Source organism: Cynocephalus volans, chromosome 4, assembly GCF_027409185.1.
Source record: "Cynocephalus volans isolate mCynVol1 chromosome 4, mCynVol1.pri, whole genome shotgun sequence".
Lineage (NCBI taxonomy): Eukaryota > Metazoa > Chordata > Mammalia > Dermoptera > Cynocephalidae > Cynocephalus > Cynocephalus volans.
Window position 1 is genome coordinate 154,222,853 of NC_084463.1, and position 16,785 is coordinate 154,239,637.

Genomic DNA, 16,785 nt, shown 5'->3' on the forward strand with positions numbered 1-16,785 from the left:
TGAAGAAATGAGTAAATATGGGAGGAAACAGATATGATAAAAGTTTTCACTATACTAACCATTTTACTATATATATTTTTCTTATAACATCATGTCATATACCTTAACTATACAAGATTCATTTTAAAAGAGATTACAAAATACTTCTCAGAGTGTGTAGTTTGCATCATGCATTCTAATTATTAATAGTAGATATAGTTTATGCATTCTAACGTGAAGATCTTTCAACATATTACACTGCACTCTTAATTTTTAATTAAAATGCTTCATTCAAAAAATATTTAAGGTCATTCACACAAACATTCTTTGGTTTTGTTGGGGGGCGGTAGGTAGTGGTGTGGGGGAAAGGAGCTCATATATCCTGACAATACTAGAGATACAGAGATGTCTTGGACAAGGTCCTAATTTTGGTTTGATCTGATTCAGCCAATTTTACTTCTAGGGAGAAAGGAGGTTGGGGGACCAATGAGTTAATTATTTAATGTAACTCTTGTTAATAGGTGAGTACTTACATGTCAAACTTATAAGAACTATAGTAATTTGAGGCTTTAAAATAATAGCTTCTTGAACAGTTTTGAAGAATAACACCAAAAGTATGGATTTGGGCACAGTCGCTGACCTGTAAAGGGAATAGTTTTGGCCAATGAGAACCATTTGTGTTCCACACATCACACTTAGTGAGATTAAAGGTGGGTTGTTGCCTACACTGGGAAGAGCACGGCAGGCCTCCAAGTGCCCAAGTGTTCCATCAGTAAAATGGAGAAAATGTCTCACTTGCCAACCTCACATGCAGGCAGAAAAAACCCAAATCTATGAGATGTAACTTGCATGAAGTGTAAAGTGTTGCATAAATGCTAATGTAATATATATAAAATTCAGTCCATAAACTTTGGTCTGGAGAAATACCTTGGTATAAATTTTTTAATTCTCTTGGTTGGATGTTAAGTGTCTATGGCAACCCTAGGTCTTGTGGCTCTGCTGCTCCCTGGTGAAAGTGAAGGCCCTGGAATCTCTGGATAAGGTCTCTGGGACCAGAATCCTGCCTCCCTGGACACTAGACAGCCATAAATTCTGGGGTGAACGCTCAGCATGATCTCTGTGAAGCTACCACGGAGCATGGTACAGGCCCACCTATGACCGCAAATTGCTGACTTCGACTCCTTTCTTATGTCTGGGAATCTCCTCAGCTCTTGACCTTAAAAGTGCCTCCTTCCTCCTACCATTCTTTTCTCCCATCTCCTCTTCATAATTCACTTTATTCTATAGGCTCTTGGGGTGAGGTTGAAGGAACAAGATTATTTGGGAGCAAACCCAGACAATTACTGCCCAGCCCCCACTGTGTGTCTCTCACTCTTACATTCTCTTCTATTTTCCTCTTCTCTTTCTTTCTCTCACTCATTCCCTTTCTGTGTCTCTGTTTGGGACCATAATTAGAAAGTGTTATTTGGACAATTATTTTTAATTTTCTTATATTTCATTTTATGCATTATTTTACTTTATTTTTATTGGAATATCAATAAGTGCTTAACTATGAAAAACAAAGAAAATCAGTGAAGAACAGAACAGTCTCTGTACCCCCCTATATTCTGTCCATTATTTACAAAGTGATATTTCAGTATATGTATACATACAGATGGGGAAAACATATGCATACGTTCATAAACATGAGAAAATGATTCATGACATTGATCTGGGCGAGGATTTTTCAAAAAACACCTCAAAAGGACAAGAAACAAAAGCAAAAACAGACACATGGGATTGCACCAAACTAAAAACTTCTGCAAAGCAAAGGAAACAATCCACAAAGTGAGGAGACAACCTACCGAATGAGAGAAAATATTTGCAAAGTATGCATCTGACAATAAGTTAATATCCAGAATATGTAATGAATTCAAACAACTCAATAGCAAGAATAATAATAAAACACAAAAAACCTGATAAAAAAATAGACAAAATATGTAAATCTACATTTTTCAGTAGAAGACATAGAAAAGATCAATGGTATATGAAAATATGCTCAGTATGCTAATCATCAGGCCAACATAAATTAAAATCATAATGAACAGGAGGGAACATTCCTAGGGCTACAAATTGAAGTTGAGGGGAGAGGGAGGAGGGAGGTTTGGGGATAACTGGAGGGGACAAAGTGTACAAAAGCAATTTCTGGTAATGGGTATGTTCCCAATATGAATCTGGCCCCCACATCATGGGCAGAAGGGGCCACAATCAGCTTTGTATTTCATGAATATTCAAAATAAATAAATAAATAAATAAATAAATAATCATAATGAAGTATCAAGTCACTCCAGTTACAATGTCTATTATGGAAAAGACAACAAATGCTGGAGAGGTTGTGGAGAAAATGGAACTTAGAAGCTTTTGATTGAAATGTAAATTACTACAGCCATTATGAAAAACAGTATGAGGTTTCTCGAACAACTACAGGTACAACTACCGTACAATCCAGTAATTCCACTTCTGGGTATATACCCAAAACGATGGAAATTGTTAATCAAAGAGATACCTGCACTCCCACGTTCAGCACAGCTCCATTTACAGCAACGAAGGTATGGAACCAACATAAATGTCCATTGACAAAGAGCTGCATAAGAACAATGTGGTGTATACACAGAATGAAATGCTACTCATTCTAAAAAGAGTGAAATCTTGTATTTTGCAGTAACATAGATGGAACTAGAGATCTTTAGGTTAAGTGAAATAATCCAGGCACAGAAAGACAAATACTGCATGATCTCACTCATTTGTGGAATCAAAAAACTGAAAAAAAAAAAAAAAAAAAGAAAAAATTAAGCTCATAGAAGTCGAGAGTTGAATGGTGGTTACCAGAAGGTGGGAAAGGGAGAAAAAAAGGGAAGATGGGAAAAGGATGGTCAATGGGTACAAAATTACAATTATATAGAAGAAACATGTTCTAGTGTTCCATTATACAGTAGGGTGACTATACTCAGAGTCAACAACAATGCCAGTTGTTGTCAAGATTTCATGGTGTCATTCATATTACCTCTCAATTCCATTTTTCCATGAACTTTTGAAGTACCCTCATATAGTATGCATTTCAAATAACATTAAATCTGTAGATTACTTTGGATAGTATGAACATTTTAATAATACTAATTTTTGAAATTCAGGAACACATGATATTTTTCCATTTATTTCTTTCCTCTTCAACTTGTTCCAGTAAGGTTTTACAGGTTCCATTACACAGATCTTTCACTTCTTTTGTTAAATTTACCCCTAAGTATTTTAGTTTTTACACTAGTGTAAATTAAATTGTATTAATGTTAGCTGTGGGCTTGTCATATATGGCCTTTATTGTGTTGAGGTATGTTCCTTCTATGTCTAATGCATTAAGAACTTTTATCATGAAAAGATGATGAATTTGGTTGAATAATTTTTTGGCATCTATTGAGATGATCACTTGGTTTTTGTCTTTCATTCTGTTAATGTTGTATATTGCAATTATTCATTTGTGTATGTTGAACTAAACTTGCATCCCAGGGATAAATCCCCTTTGATCATGGTGAATGATCCTTTTAATGTACTGTTGAATATGGTTTGCTAGAATTTTAATGAGGAATTTTGCATCTATGTTCATCACTGATGTTGGCCTGTAGTTTTCTTTTCTTCTAGTGTCTTTGTTTGCCTTTGTTATCAGGAGTTATCTGGTCTTGTAAAATAAGTTTGAGTGTATTCTATCCTTTTCAATTTTTTGGAATAGTTTGGAAAAAAATGGTATTACTTCCTCTTCAAATATTTGGTAGAATTCAGCTGTGGCCATACAATCCTGGGCATTTTTTTTTTTTAATGGGAGACTTTTAATTACTAATCCATCTCCTTACACTCCTTCAGATTTCCAATTTCTTTGAGACTCAATCTTGTTAGGTTATATATTTCTAGTAATTGATCCATTTCTGCTAAGTTGTATAATTTATTGGCATATAATTGTATATAGTAGTCTATTATGTTCCTTGTATTTCTGTATTATCCATTGCAATGTCATCTTTTTCTTTTCTGGTTTTATTTATTTGAGTCTTCTTTTTTCTTAGTCTATTTAAGAGTTTCTCAACATATGTTTTCAAAAAACCAATACTTCATTTCATTGATCTTTTCTATTGTATTGTATTTTCTATTGCATTGAGGCTCATGCCTCTGGTATTCGGGTCCTGCCTCCCTAGATGCACAACAGCCATCATTTCTGAGGTCTTACATGGTCTGTAGGAAGCTACTATGGAGCGTGCTCTGGCCCACCAATGCCCAGAGATTGCTGACTTTGACTTTTTTGTAGCCTCAAGGCGTATGCCCAACCCATGACTTAAAAGTGCCCCCTTACTTCTGCCGTTCCTTCCTCCTATTCTTTTTTCACAAATTACTTACTTCTTCAGGCTCAAGGGGTGGGGTAGAAGAAACAAGATAATTTGGGAATAAACAAAAAAGGATACTGCACCCCCTCCTGCTCTCTCTCTCTCTCTCTCTCTCTTTCTCTCTCTCTCTCTTCCCTTCTCTTCTTTTTTCTCTCATTCTCTCTCTTACGCATACACTGTTTCTGTGTGTGTTTGAGATCAAAGTTTTAAAATGTTACCTTTAAAACTATTCTTAATAATTGTATATGTAATTTATGCATTATTTGGTTTTATTTTTATTGAAATAGAAACAAATGATTAACAAATAAAAATAAATAAAACAAGTAAAGAAAATTTATGAAGAAAAGAACAGGTTGTGCAGTGTCTTAGGTTCTTGTCATATTTCTACGTATAGTATCTACCAGCATCTCTGTTTTCAAAAACATAATCACCATTAGGGTTTAATCTACCTGTGCTCTCATCACAAAAACTGGCCTTCCATATGGTATCTAATGTTGGTGGCAATGCCTGAGACAGATGACTTAATGGGGACAGCTAAACAAAATGGCATCAAGAATCAAAGAAAGCAGGTTCCCACTTTTCTCTACCCAGCTATTCCCGTGATCTATACAAGGGCACTAATATGTCCTTACTTCCGTCTTCCTTATTGTAATAAGAATATCTGCCCAAATGTTATTTTTACTGAGGAAAATGCCCCACCTCTTTATTACCCTTTTGAGGGCCTCTTTGATGTCCTTGTTCCTCAGACTATAGATCAGAGGGTTTAAAATGGGGACAAAGATAACATAGAAAACAGACAGCACCTTGTGCTTCATGGCGTGGCCAGAGCCAGGATGCATGTACACAGAAAGGGCTGTGCCATAGTACAGTGTCACAGTGGCCAGGTGGGAGCCACAGGTGTTCAAGGCCTTGGCACTTCCTTTGACTGAGGATATTTTCAAGATGGAAGCTGCAATGAAACCATAGGATAGGAGGATAACAAGCAAAGTACCCACCCCAACAAAAATAGCTGCCAGAAACACAATCATTTGACAGATGAAGGGATTGGAGCATGACAAAGAAATAATCTGAGGTATGTCACAGAAGAAATGTTGAATGATATTTGGCCCACAGTAGGACAGATGAAAGCAAGGGACTGTTCGAACTAAGCTACTGAGAAACCCACTCCCATAGGCCACAGCAATTAACTTCCAACAGCGGCCAGGGACCATGATGGCTGAGTACTGCAGAGGGCTACCAATGGCAACATACCGGTCATAGGCCATGGTGGCCAAGAGGCAGCACTCAGCCAGACCCATCCAGGCAGTGACAAACAACTGTGTGGCACAGGCCATGAAGGAAATTGTTTTCTCATCACATAAGAAGTCTGACAGCATCCTTGGGCTGATGGAAGAAGAGTAGCAGATGTCTATAAATGACAGGGAACTAAGAAAAAGGTACATGGGTGTATGAAGGTTAGAGTTGATCCTGATGAGAATGATAAGACCCAGGTTCCAGATCAGGGTCACAATGTAGATGCCCAGGAAGACTGGAAAGAGGATGAGCTGCAGCTCTTTCTCATCTGAAAGTCCCAGGAGAACAAACATGTCCACAGAGGTGTGGTTTCCATCCACTTCCATAGATCTGCTTGTTGCCACCTGCTGGGGAAAAGATGGAGAGAAGGAAGTGGATTTATTCTCATAAAAGAAAAAGAAATACACATCTTTTATTTTTTTTTCAGTCAGGCTGCTGGTTAAGTATCCAACCTTGAATCATCCATGTTGAGTTAATTCATGCTCTCCATGTACAGCCATAAACTGTAACTTAAAAAAATCTCTTTAATAAATATTATCATTCTGTCTATGTTGACCAAAGACAGTAAATCATCATTAGTATGATACCACCAAAACGACTCAATTTTATGTTTTCCCATGCCAGGTTTTGCAAATTTATGAGACTTTGGAGATATGCCAAATGAGGAAATACTGTGAAACAGGATGATTCTGCTCAGGCATAGATCTGCTATTCACTCAGTGCTTGGAGACACCCCTCAATTATGCCGGGCCTCCTGTGTCAAATGAGAATGCTCTTTAAAATCTCTTTAGGGGCTTTAAAAAATATCTGTGAGAACTAACATTCAATTAACCTATAATCGGGGGTATTGATAATTCTGTAGCTGCCTCTCTGTTTTTATAAAGCCTGGAGAGATAGAATAATGTAGCAGGAGGGTGGGAAAAGTCACACACCAGGGAACAGCTTGGACATGGCTGTGACTTACGCAAGTAATGACTCTAGGAAGGCTCCTGAGAAGTTAAATAAGACAAGGCTGAAACAGCCATTATGCTCGTTCCTTGCAGGTGCACATTTTCTTTTCTCAAATCAGAGTTAATTATGAGGTAAAATTTCTAGGACGGTGATTCTTAAACTTGTTTGGGTCCATGTTATTTTTAAAAAGCTTTGTAAACTCTGAACCCTCTTCCTAGAAAACTGCAACTACTTACCCCCTTTGCATACAGTTCCTTTTTGGATTTTCAATTACCCTCAAGTCTATTCTTGGTGCCCAGGTTAAAGACTTTTCTTCAAAAGAAAGAACAAATGTAAGGATACTAAAGATTGGGAGGAGGGAAGGAAGCAGGTTGAGGAGTGATTGTTTGGGTAAGGGGCATGAAGAATAATTATGCTTTGTAATAATGAATATGCTAATAAAAGTAAACATTAAAAAAAGACTTTTCTCCTGCAAGGGTGAGTGACTCGAAACCACAGAAATGTTAAGATACTTAGGCAAGTACACGGGGATTAGGAGACCGTGTTTTAGATTTCATCTGGATATCTTAGTAGTTTCTTTGAAGATAACCTACCATATTGCCAGGAACATGTCTATAAACAATATTTTTTGGCAACTCTTGTTTACTTTAGTTTATCACTGGCCAGTTTTTGTAAAAACCCCAAGCTCTTTGACTTCCTTATATTTTTTTGTTCTAATGTGATTAAATATGCCTGAAAAGCAAGGCATGGCATTTATTGAGCACATACTCTATTCCAGGTGCTGTTCTGAATTCTTTTATATTTTATCTCATTTTGATTTGGCCAACAGCCCTGTGACTTATGTACTCTTATTATCCTCCCTTTACTGATAAGGAGACTAGGGGTCAGAGTGCTAAACAGTCCAAGGTTACACAGCCCGTGAGGGACAGAACTGATATTCAAATCCAGATTCTCTTGCTCCAGAAACAAATCTTGAAATACTTCTCTCTGATGACTCACTAAAATGTATTAATTGCTGCATGCATCTTATTTCTAACTAGTGTAGAGTACAAAGCAGTATACTTGCTGGTTTGCAAGAAGCAAAAGATCTCTTAAGGAGGCTATAGCCCAGTGAGATGAGAAATGTGCCAAAGGAGACATAATACAGCAAGAGATGGTGTGTGGCATGAGAAAGAAAGTGTCAAAATCCTGTGGTTGATCACCATTGGGATGTAAGCAGGAAGTCAGAGAGTAGGGAAGGCCTCTACGCATTCTTTGCAAGAATTTCTCACAAAGGTCCCTAGAATGGCAGAGTCCATTTCAGAAACATTATTGTAGAAATGAACACGGTAAGAATGACATAACTGAGCATGCTGCCAATAACACAGTCACCATGTGTCTTCACATAGATACTCTTTCAAGAAATAAACAGAAAAGCGGTAAAGTTGACTGCTTGCCAAATAAGTGAGACAAACTAAAGGATAGTTCATCTCCTTCCAGGAAGAAAAAATGCTGAGGAATTTTAAAATGTTTTGCTAAACTTGCTGGCATACCTGAGAGACAGGGGAATCTCAGTATTTAGATGGAAAGCACTGGAAAGCTTGTTCCTACAGATACCTAAGAGATAAAATTACCAAGGCGCAGCCTGCCATACACAAAGAACTATGTTAATCCAGTGATACTGGTGAGAATCTAACAGGCACCTTTTAATCGCCATGTTGTTTTTCTCAACCATTCCAGATTCTAGCACTTCTGATGAAACCTTATTTTTGGTTGCCTCTTATTTATCAAGGACTCCTAAGCTTTCTTCTTTTGTTTTGGAAAAAAGTTTATTTTGGGATCGAGTTTATCTTGCTCTCTTTCTTCAGCTTTTCCTCACACATTCTTGGTATAATTTATTCCTTCTCCACATGTTTACCTCCATTTAATCTTGCTTAGCAAATGAAAAAAAGAAGAAAATGTAAAGATAACACGAGAAAGTAGCCTCTTTGACACGCTCCTTTCCTTTAAGATATTTCATCTGCAGCCCTTCCTAAAAGTTACTTAGCTGACTTTGAAAAAGTTCAATACGTTTTAGGCCAGCAAACAAAATCTGAAGTATTTTTTCTATCAGGAACAAGGTGGCAAGTAGAAGACGAAGCATTACCTTTATTCCTGCCTAGTGGTCTCTCACTTCCTATAGAACCTGACGTGTTCATCAAAGCATCTTGGATCCACTCAATTCAGTAATAATACTCTCTAGGAATCTTCTATAGAGTGCTTGAATTTAACTTTATAAATGAAACAAATCAGGTGATACAAGTCCCCCAGAAGTAACCAACAACTCTTCTTCTGGGTCTATGTTTAAACAGCATCTCACTTCAAACACCAGTCAAATGAGTCACTTTAAACACCAACGAAATGAATCAAAGTTTTTCCAGCCACCACCTCTGCCACTTCTTGCTGCAGTGTATTGACACAGCCTGGGTATTTACATCATCCTTCTACGGATTTGTTTTTCAAGCTAAGAAAAGCTGTCATGGAAGCACAAAGGCTATAACCTTGGACTAGCCAACTACTCCTCCTACTCCAGCTCCTACAGCTCCTCAGGCAGTGGCAGCAGCTCACACCATAACTAAGAGAGCAAATTCAACAATAATAGTTGAGGCCAAAACAGCAGGAACAGGTACGGCTCAGACACGTCAGCCTGCCCATCCAGGTTCCTGTCCCCACCCTGACCACATTGCCATGTTGTGAGGTGCGGCAAGTCACTCCTGTGACCTATCCTACGACCCATATTTAGCTGTGTTTGGGACTCCAAGTCTTCAATTGTTTGTTAGTCATCATTACAACTTTAGGTAGGATTTTTGAGTTCTTTCAGTTCAATATCCCTCTGTCTATTTGTAATTGGTGTTAGCGTTAACTGACATTGTCTTTAGATAGTTACAAAAGGGATAGGTCATCTGTTAATCCTTTTGAGAAGTGACTTAAATGAGCTTTCTGTATTTAAAAATAATAAATAAACAAGCTGCTGTGGAATTAGGCTCCCCTGTGAAACTTAGACATCAAGGATGATGATGCTGAGCTATTTGTAAATCTATGATATTCTGCCTGGATCCCAGGCCCTTGACATTCCTTAGAGCAGAGTCTCCAGTGACTCACCTAAGAGTTCTGAGAAAGATTTCCTCTCCTGTGATCCAGCTCCTTTTGTTTGTTGTGTACCCAGGTTATCAGAAATAGACAACAGATATTTCAGTTCAGGCTTCTGAGAGTGTTTCACTGCATCGGTATTCTGAGAGGAGCACACAGTCTACTGTTAGCAATGTTTGACTCACTCAGCTCCTTCAGAAATTACCGGGCTACTGAAGAAGAGGGCCTAAAATGCTTATGAGCCTTTTTTACCACATCTAAGAGAGGACTTGAGAGCACAACCTACAACAAAGAAGGTGCAATTAAAACCATGCAACCCCTCCTGGGTTATAGAGGGGAGAACAAATGTGTTAATTGGTCCCTTGATTAAGGTCCAAGATCTCTCTTGAGGGTGCTAATCTTTGGAGACTTTTTTATATCAAGGAACCCTCTTTTTACCTTGGAAGAATAATGGGGCTGATGTAGAGTTTACTTCGAACTTTGTTATCCATAAAATAAATTATGTCACCCTAGCATTCTTGTCAACTCTGAGTCAAGCTCTCTGCAGATGAGTTATAAATTTTCTTCTGTTTTGTTCTGGATCAATTTTTTTTCTCACTTTTAAATAGGACTCACTGGATGAATCATATTCAGAAAGACCATACAAAGTTTTGTATTAGGGAAGAAAACATAAATAGGTCCCTTCTCTTCTCTCATTACACGAGCTTGGTTTAAGGAAATAAAAGAGTAGGAGAGAGAGAAGGAGAGAATGATCATATAAAGCAGGGCAGAGGCACAGAGGAAAAGAGGAAGAACTCGGCAAAGTATGTAGAAAACTTTCAAAAAATAAAAATTATTCAATTTCACCAAAAGAAACACAAAAGAGGAACTCCTCCACCTCCCCCACTCTACCTCAATATCTTCTCTGCCCAGGTTGAAAAGAAGAGAAGCAATTCTAGTTTTGCAGCCCAAGACACTAACAGGAATTAAGCCCATGTCCTGTGGTTCTTCAAGGCCTGGATTTTTCATTAGAAAAACAGTGGACACTACATGGAAAGGAAATCTTAAAGAAATTACCACAAACTCAGTGGCTTAAAATAACATAAATTTATTTACCTAACAGTTCAATAGGTGAGAAGTTTCATGCAGGTCTTACTTGCCTAAAATCACTTAAGTGCATTAACTTATTCTTGTTTGTTTGTTTGTGAACCTCTTAACATGTCTTCTTCTGTTTGAGTGGAATTTAGTAGTTCTTTTGTTTTCTTTCCATTTTATTGTTGAAGTTCTACTGATTACACTTCAGCTCACATTTGCTTAGTGATCTTGAATCTATAAATAGAGGAGATCGGTAGAAAATCAAGGCTTCTCCTCACTTACTCCCAGACAAGACCCTTCAACACAATATTTTCAGTGCAATGACATTACAAATATCTCAAATCCCTGCCATTACAGACCACAATGGAGTAAAATTAGAAATTAACAACAAAGAAAATGTTGTAAACTGAAAATTCATAGAAATTAAAAAACATGTTTCTGAACAACAAATGGGTTAAGGAAAAACTAAACAAGAAAATAAAAAAAAAATGTCTTGAAACAAATGAAATACAAGCAAACGTAACAAAACCTGTAGGATTCCACAAAAGCAGTACTAAGCAGGAAATGTATTGCAATAAATGCTTACACCAAAAGAATAAAAAGACTTCAAATAAAGAACCAAATGTTACACCTAAAAGAACTAGAAAAATAAGAACAATGCAATCCCCAAACTAGTAGACAGAAAGAAATAATTAACATTAGAGCAGAACTAAATGAAATAAAGACCTAAAAAATGATATAAAAATCAACAAAACACAAAATTGGTTTTTTGAGAAGAAAAACAATATAGACATCCATTAACAGCCCAAGACACCAATAGGGATTAAGCCCATGTCCTGTGGTTTAACTAAAAGTCTTTTTTTAGGTTTACTAAAAAAAGAAGAAAGAAGATAATTTTTTGAAAAAAAAAATCAGTAATGAAAAAGAAGACATTGCAACCAATAATACAGAAATACAAGGTGAAGCACAATACATCAGCAAATTTGAAAATCTGGAGGAAATGAATAAATTTTGGGACACCTATAAACTACCAAGACTGAACCAAGTAGATATAGAAAACCTGAACAGACCAGTAACAAGCAGTGAGATTGAAGCAGTAATCAGCAATCACCCAACAAAGGAAAGCCCAGAAGTGGATGGCTTCACTGCTGAATTGTACCAAAACTTTAAAGAGAAATTAATAGCAATCCTTTTCAAACTGTTCAGAAAAGCTGGAACTGAAGGGATTCTCCCAAACTTATTCTGTGAGTCCAGTATCACCTGATACCAAAATCAGACAAAGAGACAACAATAAAAAGCTACAAGCCAATATCATTGATGAACATAGATGCAAAAATCCTAAAGTATTAGAAAACAGAATACAACAGCACATCAAAAAGCTTATACCTTTAATCAAATGAAGCAGGGATGGCTGAACATATGCCAATCAAAATATGTGATACATCACATCAACAAAATCAAGGACAAAAACCATATCATTATCACAATAGATACAGAAAAGGCATTTGACAAAATTCAGCATCCCTTCATAATAAAGACTCTCAACAAATTAGGTATAATAGGAAGAGATCTCAACACAATAAAAGCCATATGAAACAATCCCACCACTAACATCATTCTGAATGGGGAAAAGCTGAAAGTTTTTCCTGTAATAACAGGAACAAAAGTAGAAGGCACACTCTCACCACTCCTATTCAACGTAGTATTGAAAGTAGTAGCCAGAGCTGTCAGGCAAGAGAAAGGGCATCCAAATAGAAACAGACAAAGTCAAATTGTCCTTGTTTGCAGATGACATGATCCTATATATAGAAAAACCTGTAAACTCTACCAAAAAACTCCTAGAGCTGATATATGAGTTCATTAAAACTGCAAGATATAAAATCAATACAAAAAAATCTGCAACATTTTTACATATCAACAAAAAACTAGCAGAAAAAGAAGTCAAGAAAGCAAGCCCATTTACAGTAGCTGCCAAAAGTATAAAATACTTAGGTATCAATGTTACCAAGAAGCTGAAAGTCTGCTACAATGAGAACTACAAAACACTGCTGAAAGAAATTAAAGAGGGCACCAAAAGATGAAAAGACATTCCATGTTCATGGGTTGGAAGAATCAAAGTTGTGAAAATATCCATACTACCCAAAGCTATCTACAGACTCAATGCAATCCCTATCAAAATACAAATGGCATTCTTCAGAGAATTAGGAAGAACAATCTTAAATTCAAATGCAACCCCATATAGCCAAAGCAATTCTCAGCTATAATAACTACAATAATAATAAAGTCAGGGGCATTACACTTTTTGACTTCAAACTACACTACGAAGCTATAGTAACCACAGCAGCATGTTACTGGCATAAAACAGACTCATGGATCAATGCAACACAACAGGGAACCCAGAATCAATCCTTGTACTTACAGCCAACTGACCTTTGACAAAGGCACCAAGAACATACAATAGGAAAAAGACATCTTCTTCTGCAAATAGTGCTTTTTAAACTGGATATCCATGTTAGAAGAATGAAACTAGATCCATACATCCTGCCATATACCAAACTGCACCCAAAGTGGATTAAAGACTTAAATGTAAGACATGCAACTACAAGACTCCTAGAAAAGCTTCAAGATGTAGGACTAGGCAAAGACTTTATGAATAAGACCTCAAAAGCACAGGCATCAAAAGGAAAAATAAATAAATAGGATTATGTCAAACTAAAAAGCTTTTTCAGAGCAAAAGAAACAATCAACAGAGTGAAAAGACAAACAACAGAATAAGAGAAAATATTTGCGAACTATACATCTGATAAGGATTAATACCCAGAATATACAAGGAACACAAAAAACTTAACAGTAAAAAAAAAAAAAAAATTCTGATATAAAAAATGGGCATAGCAGTATAATAGACATTTCTCAAAAGAAGACATACAAATGGTAAATAAGCATTAAAAAAATGCTAAAGATCATTATTCATCAAGGAAATGAAAACCAAAACCATATTGGAATTTCATTTCACCCATTTAGACAGGCTATTATAAAAAAGACAGAAAATCACAAATGCTGCTGAGGATTCAGTAAAGGGGAAAAGTTCTAAAATGTTAGCGTGATTATAAAATAGTACGGCCAAAATAGAGTTTGGATGTGTTGTCCCCCCAAAACTCATGTGGAAATCTGATCCACAATGTGGCAGTGTTGGGAGCTGTTTGAGTCAGGGGGGTGGATCCCCCATGAATGGATTAATGTTAGCCCTGGGGGGAGGGTCATGAGTGAGTTCTCACTCTATTAGTTCCCATGAGAACTGGTTGTTTAAAGTACCATGGCACTTACTCTCTCTCTCTCTTGCTTCCTCCCATCATGTGATCTGCTTGTACCTGCAGGTTCGCCTGCCATTTTCTGCCATGAGTAGAGGCAGCCTGAGGCCCTCATCAGATGCAAGTGTCCCAGAATCGTGAGCCAAATAAACCTCATTTCTTTATAAATTACACAGTCTCAGGTATTCTGTTATATCAACACAAAATGGACTAATACTGCCATTATGGAAAATAGTATGGAGGTTTCCCAAACAACTACTGTACAATCCAGCAATCCCACCACTGGGCATATACCCAAAGGAATAAAATTCATGCCAAAAAGATACCTGCACTCTATGTTTATTGAAGCTCTCTTTAAAATAGCCAAGATATGAAATCAACCTAAATGTCTATCAATAGAAGACTGGATAGGGAAAATGTGGTATATATACACAGTGGAATACTACTCATCCATGTTAAAAAAAAAAATGAAATTCTGCCTTTGTAGCTATATAGATGAGTTGGAGAAAATAATGTTAAATGGAATAAGCCAGGCACAGAAAGAGAAACACCACCATGAGCACTCATAAGTGGAAGCTAAAGAAAGAAGGAAAGACAGATGAAGGGAAGGAAGGAAGGAAGAAAAGAAACAAGAGAGGAAAGAAACAACAATTGCAATAATGTGTTGAAGTTTCAGCAGGAAAAAACAGACCCAGTGGCTACAAGAGGTGGGAAAGGGGGAGAGGGAGGGAAACCAGCGAGAAATTGGTTGATGGTCACAAAGAATGATTACATTTTGTAATAATGGAAATGCTTATTATCCTGATTTGATCATCACACATTGTATACAGGTGCTGATATTCAACTCTGTACCCCACAAATATACTTATTTATTTACTTAGTTTTCTAAAACTTTGATTTTAAACGCTTGTAGAAAAACCCACTGAAAACTAGCATTGAAAAAACAGTTCAAATAAATCAGTATAAAATTTATGTAAAAGACAATGATACATAATTTGTAGCTTGGAATTTAATTTACTTCACTGAAATGAATCACTTGGAAGAACATCTCTAATTTACTGTGCTGAATTTTGATTTTGTTATTCTTTTCATTTTCCCTTTTTAAAAATTTACTTATGTTTTTACTGTAACAGTTGATTGTACGTGTCTGCGGAGTATAGAGTTGAATGCCAATACCTGTGTGCAAAATGTAATGCTCAAATCAGGATAACTAGTATATTCAACATTACACAGTATAGTCATTTTTCATGTCCCTTTACCATCTCCCTTACTCCAGCTGCCACTCCTCCTTTTCACCTCTGGTAACCTTAGCTCTGTTCTCTCCTTTTGAAAGTTCAATGTATTATTGTGATTGTTGTATCTTTTTTAAAAAATTATTTATTATTTTAGTTACCACTTATGAGCGAGGACATGTGGTATTCATCTTTCTGTGCCTGGGTTATTTCATTTAACATGATTTTCTCTAAGTTCATCTATGTTGCCGCAAATGGCAGTATTTCTTTTTTTTTATGGCAGAGCAAGTATTCCATTGTGTAAATATGTTGCAATTTGCTTCTCCAGTCATCTGACAATGGACATTTAGGTTGGTTCAAACTCTTAGCTATTGTAGATAAAGCCTACTTAAACATGGGAGTGCAGGTATCCCTTTGACATGATGATTTCCATTCCTTTGGGCATATATCCAGCACTGGGATTGCTGGATTGTATGGCAGTTCTGTCTGTAGGTCCGAGAAACTTCCATACCATTTTCCATAATGGCTGCACCAATTTATGTCCCACCAACAGAGTAGGAGTGTTTCCCTTTCTCCCCATCCTAACCAGCATTTATTAATCTCTGCCTTTTTGATAATAACTAATCTAAATAGTGTGAGATGATATCCCAATGTGGTTTTGATTTGTATTTCCCTGATGCTGAGTGATATTGAGTATATTTTCAAGTGTCTTGTTGGCCATTTTTATATACTACCTTGAAAAATGCCTATTCAGCTCTTTTGCCCATCTATTAGTCAGGTAATTTGTGTTTTCACTATTAAGTTGTTTGAGTTCCTTAAATATTCTGCATATTAATCCTTTGTTGGATGCATAGTTTGCAAATATTTTGTCCTAGTCTGTTGGTCATCTTTTCACTCTGTTGATTGTTTCTTTTGCTGTGCAGAAGCTTTTTAGTTTGATATATTCTCATTTGTTTATTTTTTTCTTTTGTTACTTCTATTTTGAGGGTCATGTTCATAAAGTCTTTGCCCAGTCCTTCTTCGTGAAGTGTTTCCCTATGTTTTCTTTTAGGATTTTATAGTGTCAGGTCTTTTCTTTGTCTTTAATCCACATTGAGTTGTTTTGGGTATGTGGTGAGAAGTATGAGTCCGGTATCATTCTTCTACATGTGGATGTCCAGTTTCCCCAGCACCCTTTATTGAAGAGGCAGTCTTTTCCCCCAATGTATATTCTTGTTGCCTTTGCCAAAGATCAGTTGGCTGTAAGTTTGTGGATTGATTTCAAGGTTCTCTATTCTGTTCCATTGGTCTGAATAACTGTTTTTATCCCAGTACCATTATTTTAGGTTACTTATAGCTTTGTAGTATAATTTGAAGTCAAGTAGTGTTATGCCTTTGCTTTATTATTACTATTATTACTTTGCAAAAGAGTACTTTGGCTATTTGGGGTGTTTTGTT

The 16,785-nt window shown here is 36.6% G+C and overlaps 1 protein-coding gene across 1 annotated transcript; it reads right to left on the bottom strand.

Moving 5' to 3' along the window:
• Positions 1-4,999: 4,999 nt before the first annotated feature.
• LOC134376630 (olfactory receptor 5A1-like) lies at positions 5,000-8,322 on the bottom strand. Its single transcript, XM_063095117.1, has 3 exons — positions 8,240-8,322; positions 6,640-6,664; positions 5,000-6,019 (listed from the first exon to the last, which is right to left on the bottom strand). Exons 1-3 carry the CDS (start codon positions 8,320-8,322, stop codon positions 5,000-5,002), a joined length of 1,128 nt encoding a protein of 375 aa, XP_062951187.1.
• Positions 8,323-16,785: the final 8,463 nt, after the last annotated feature.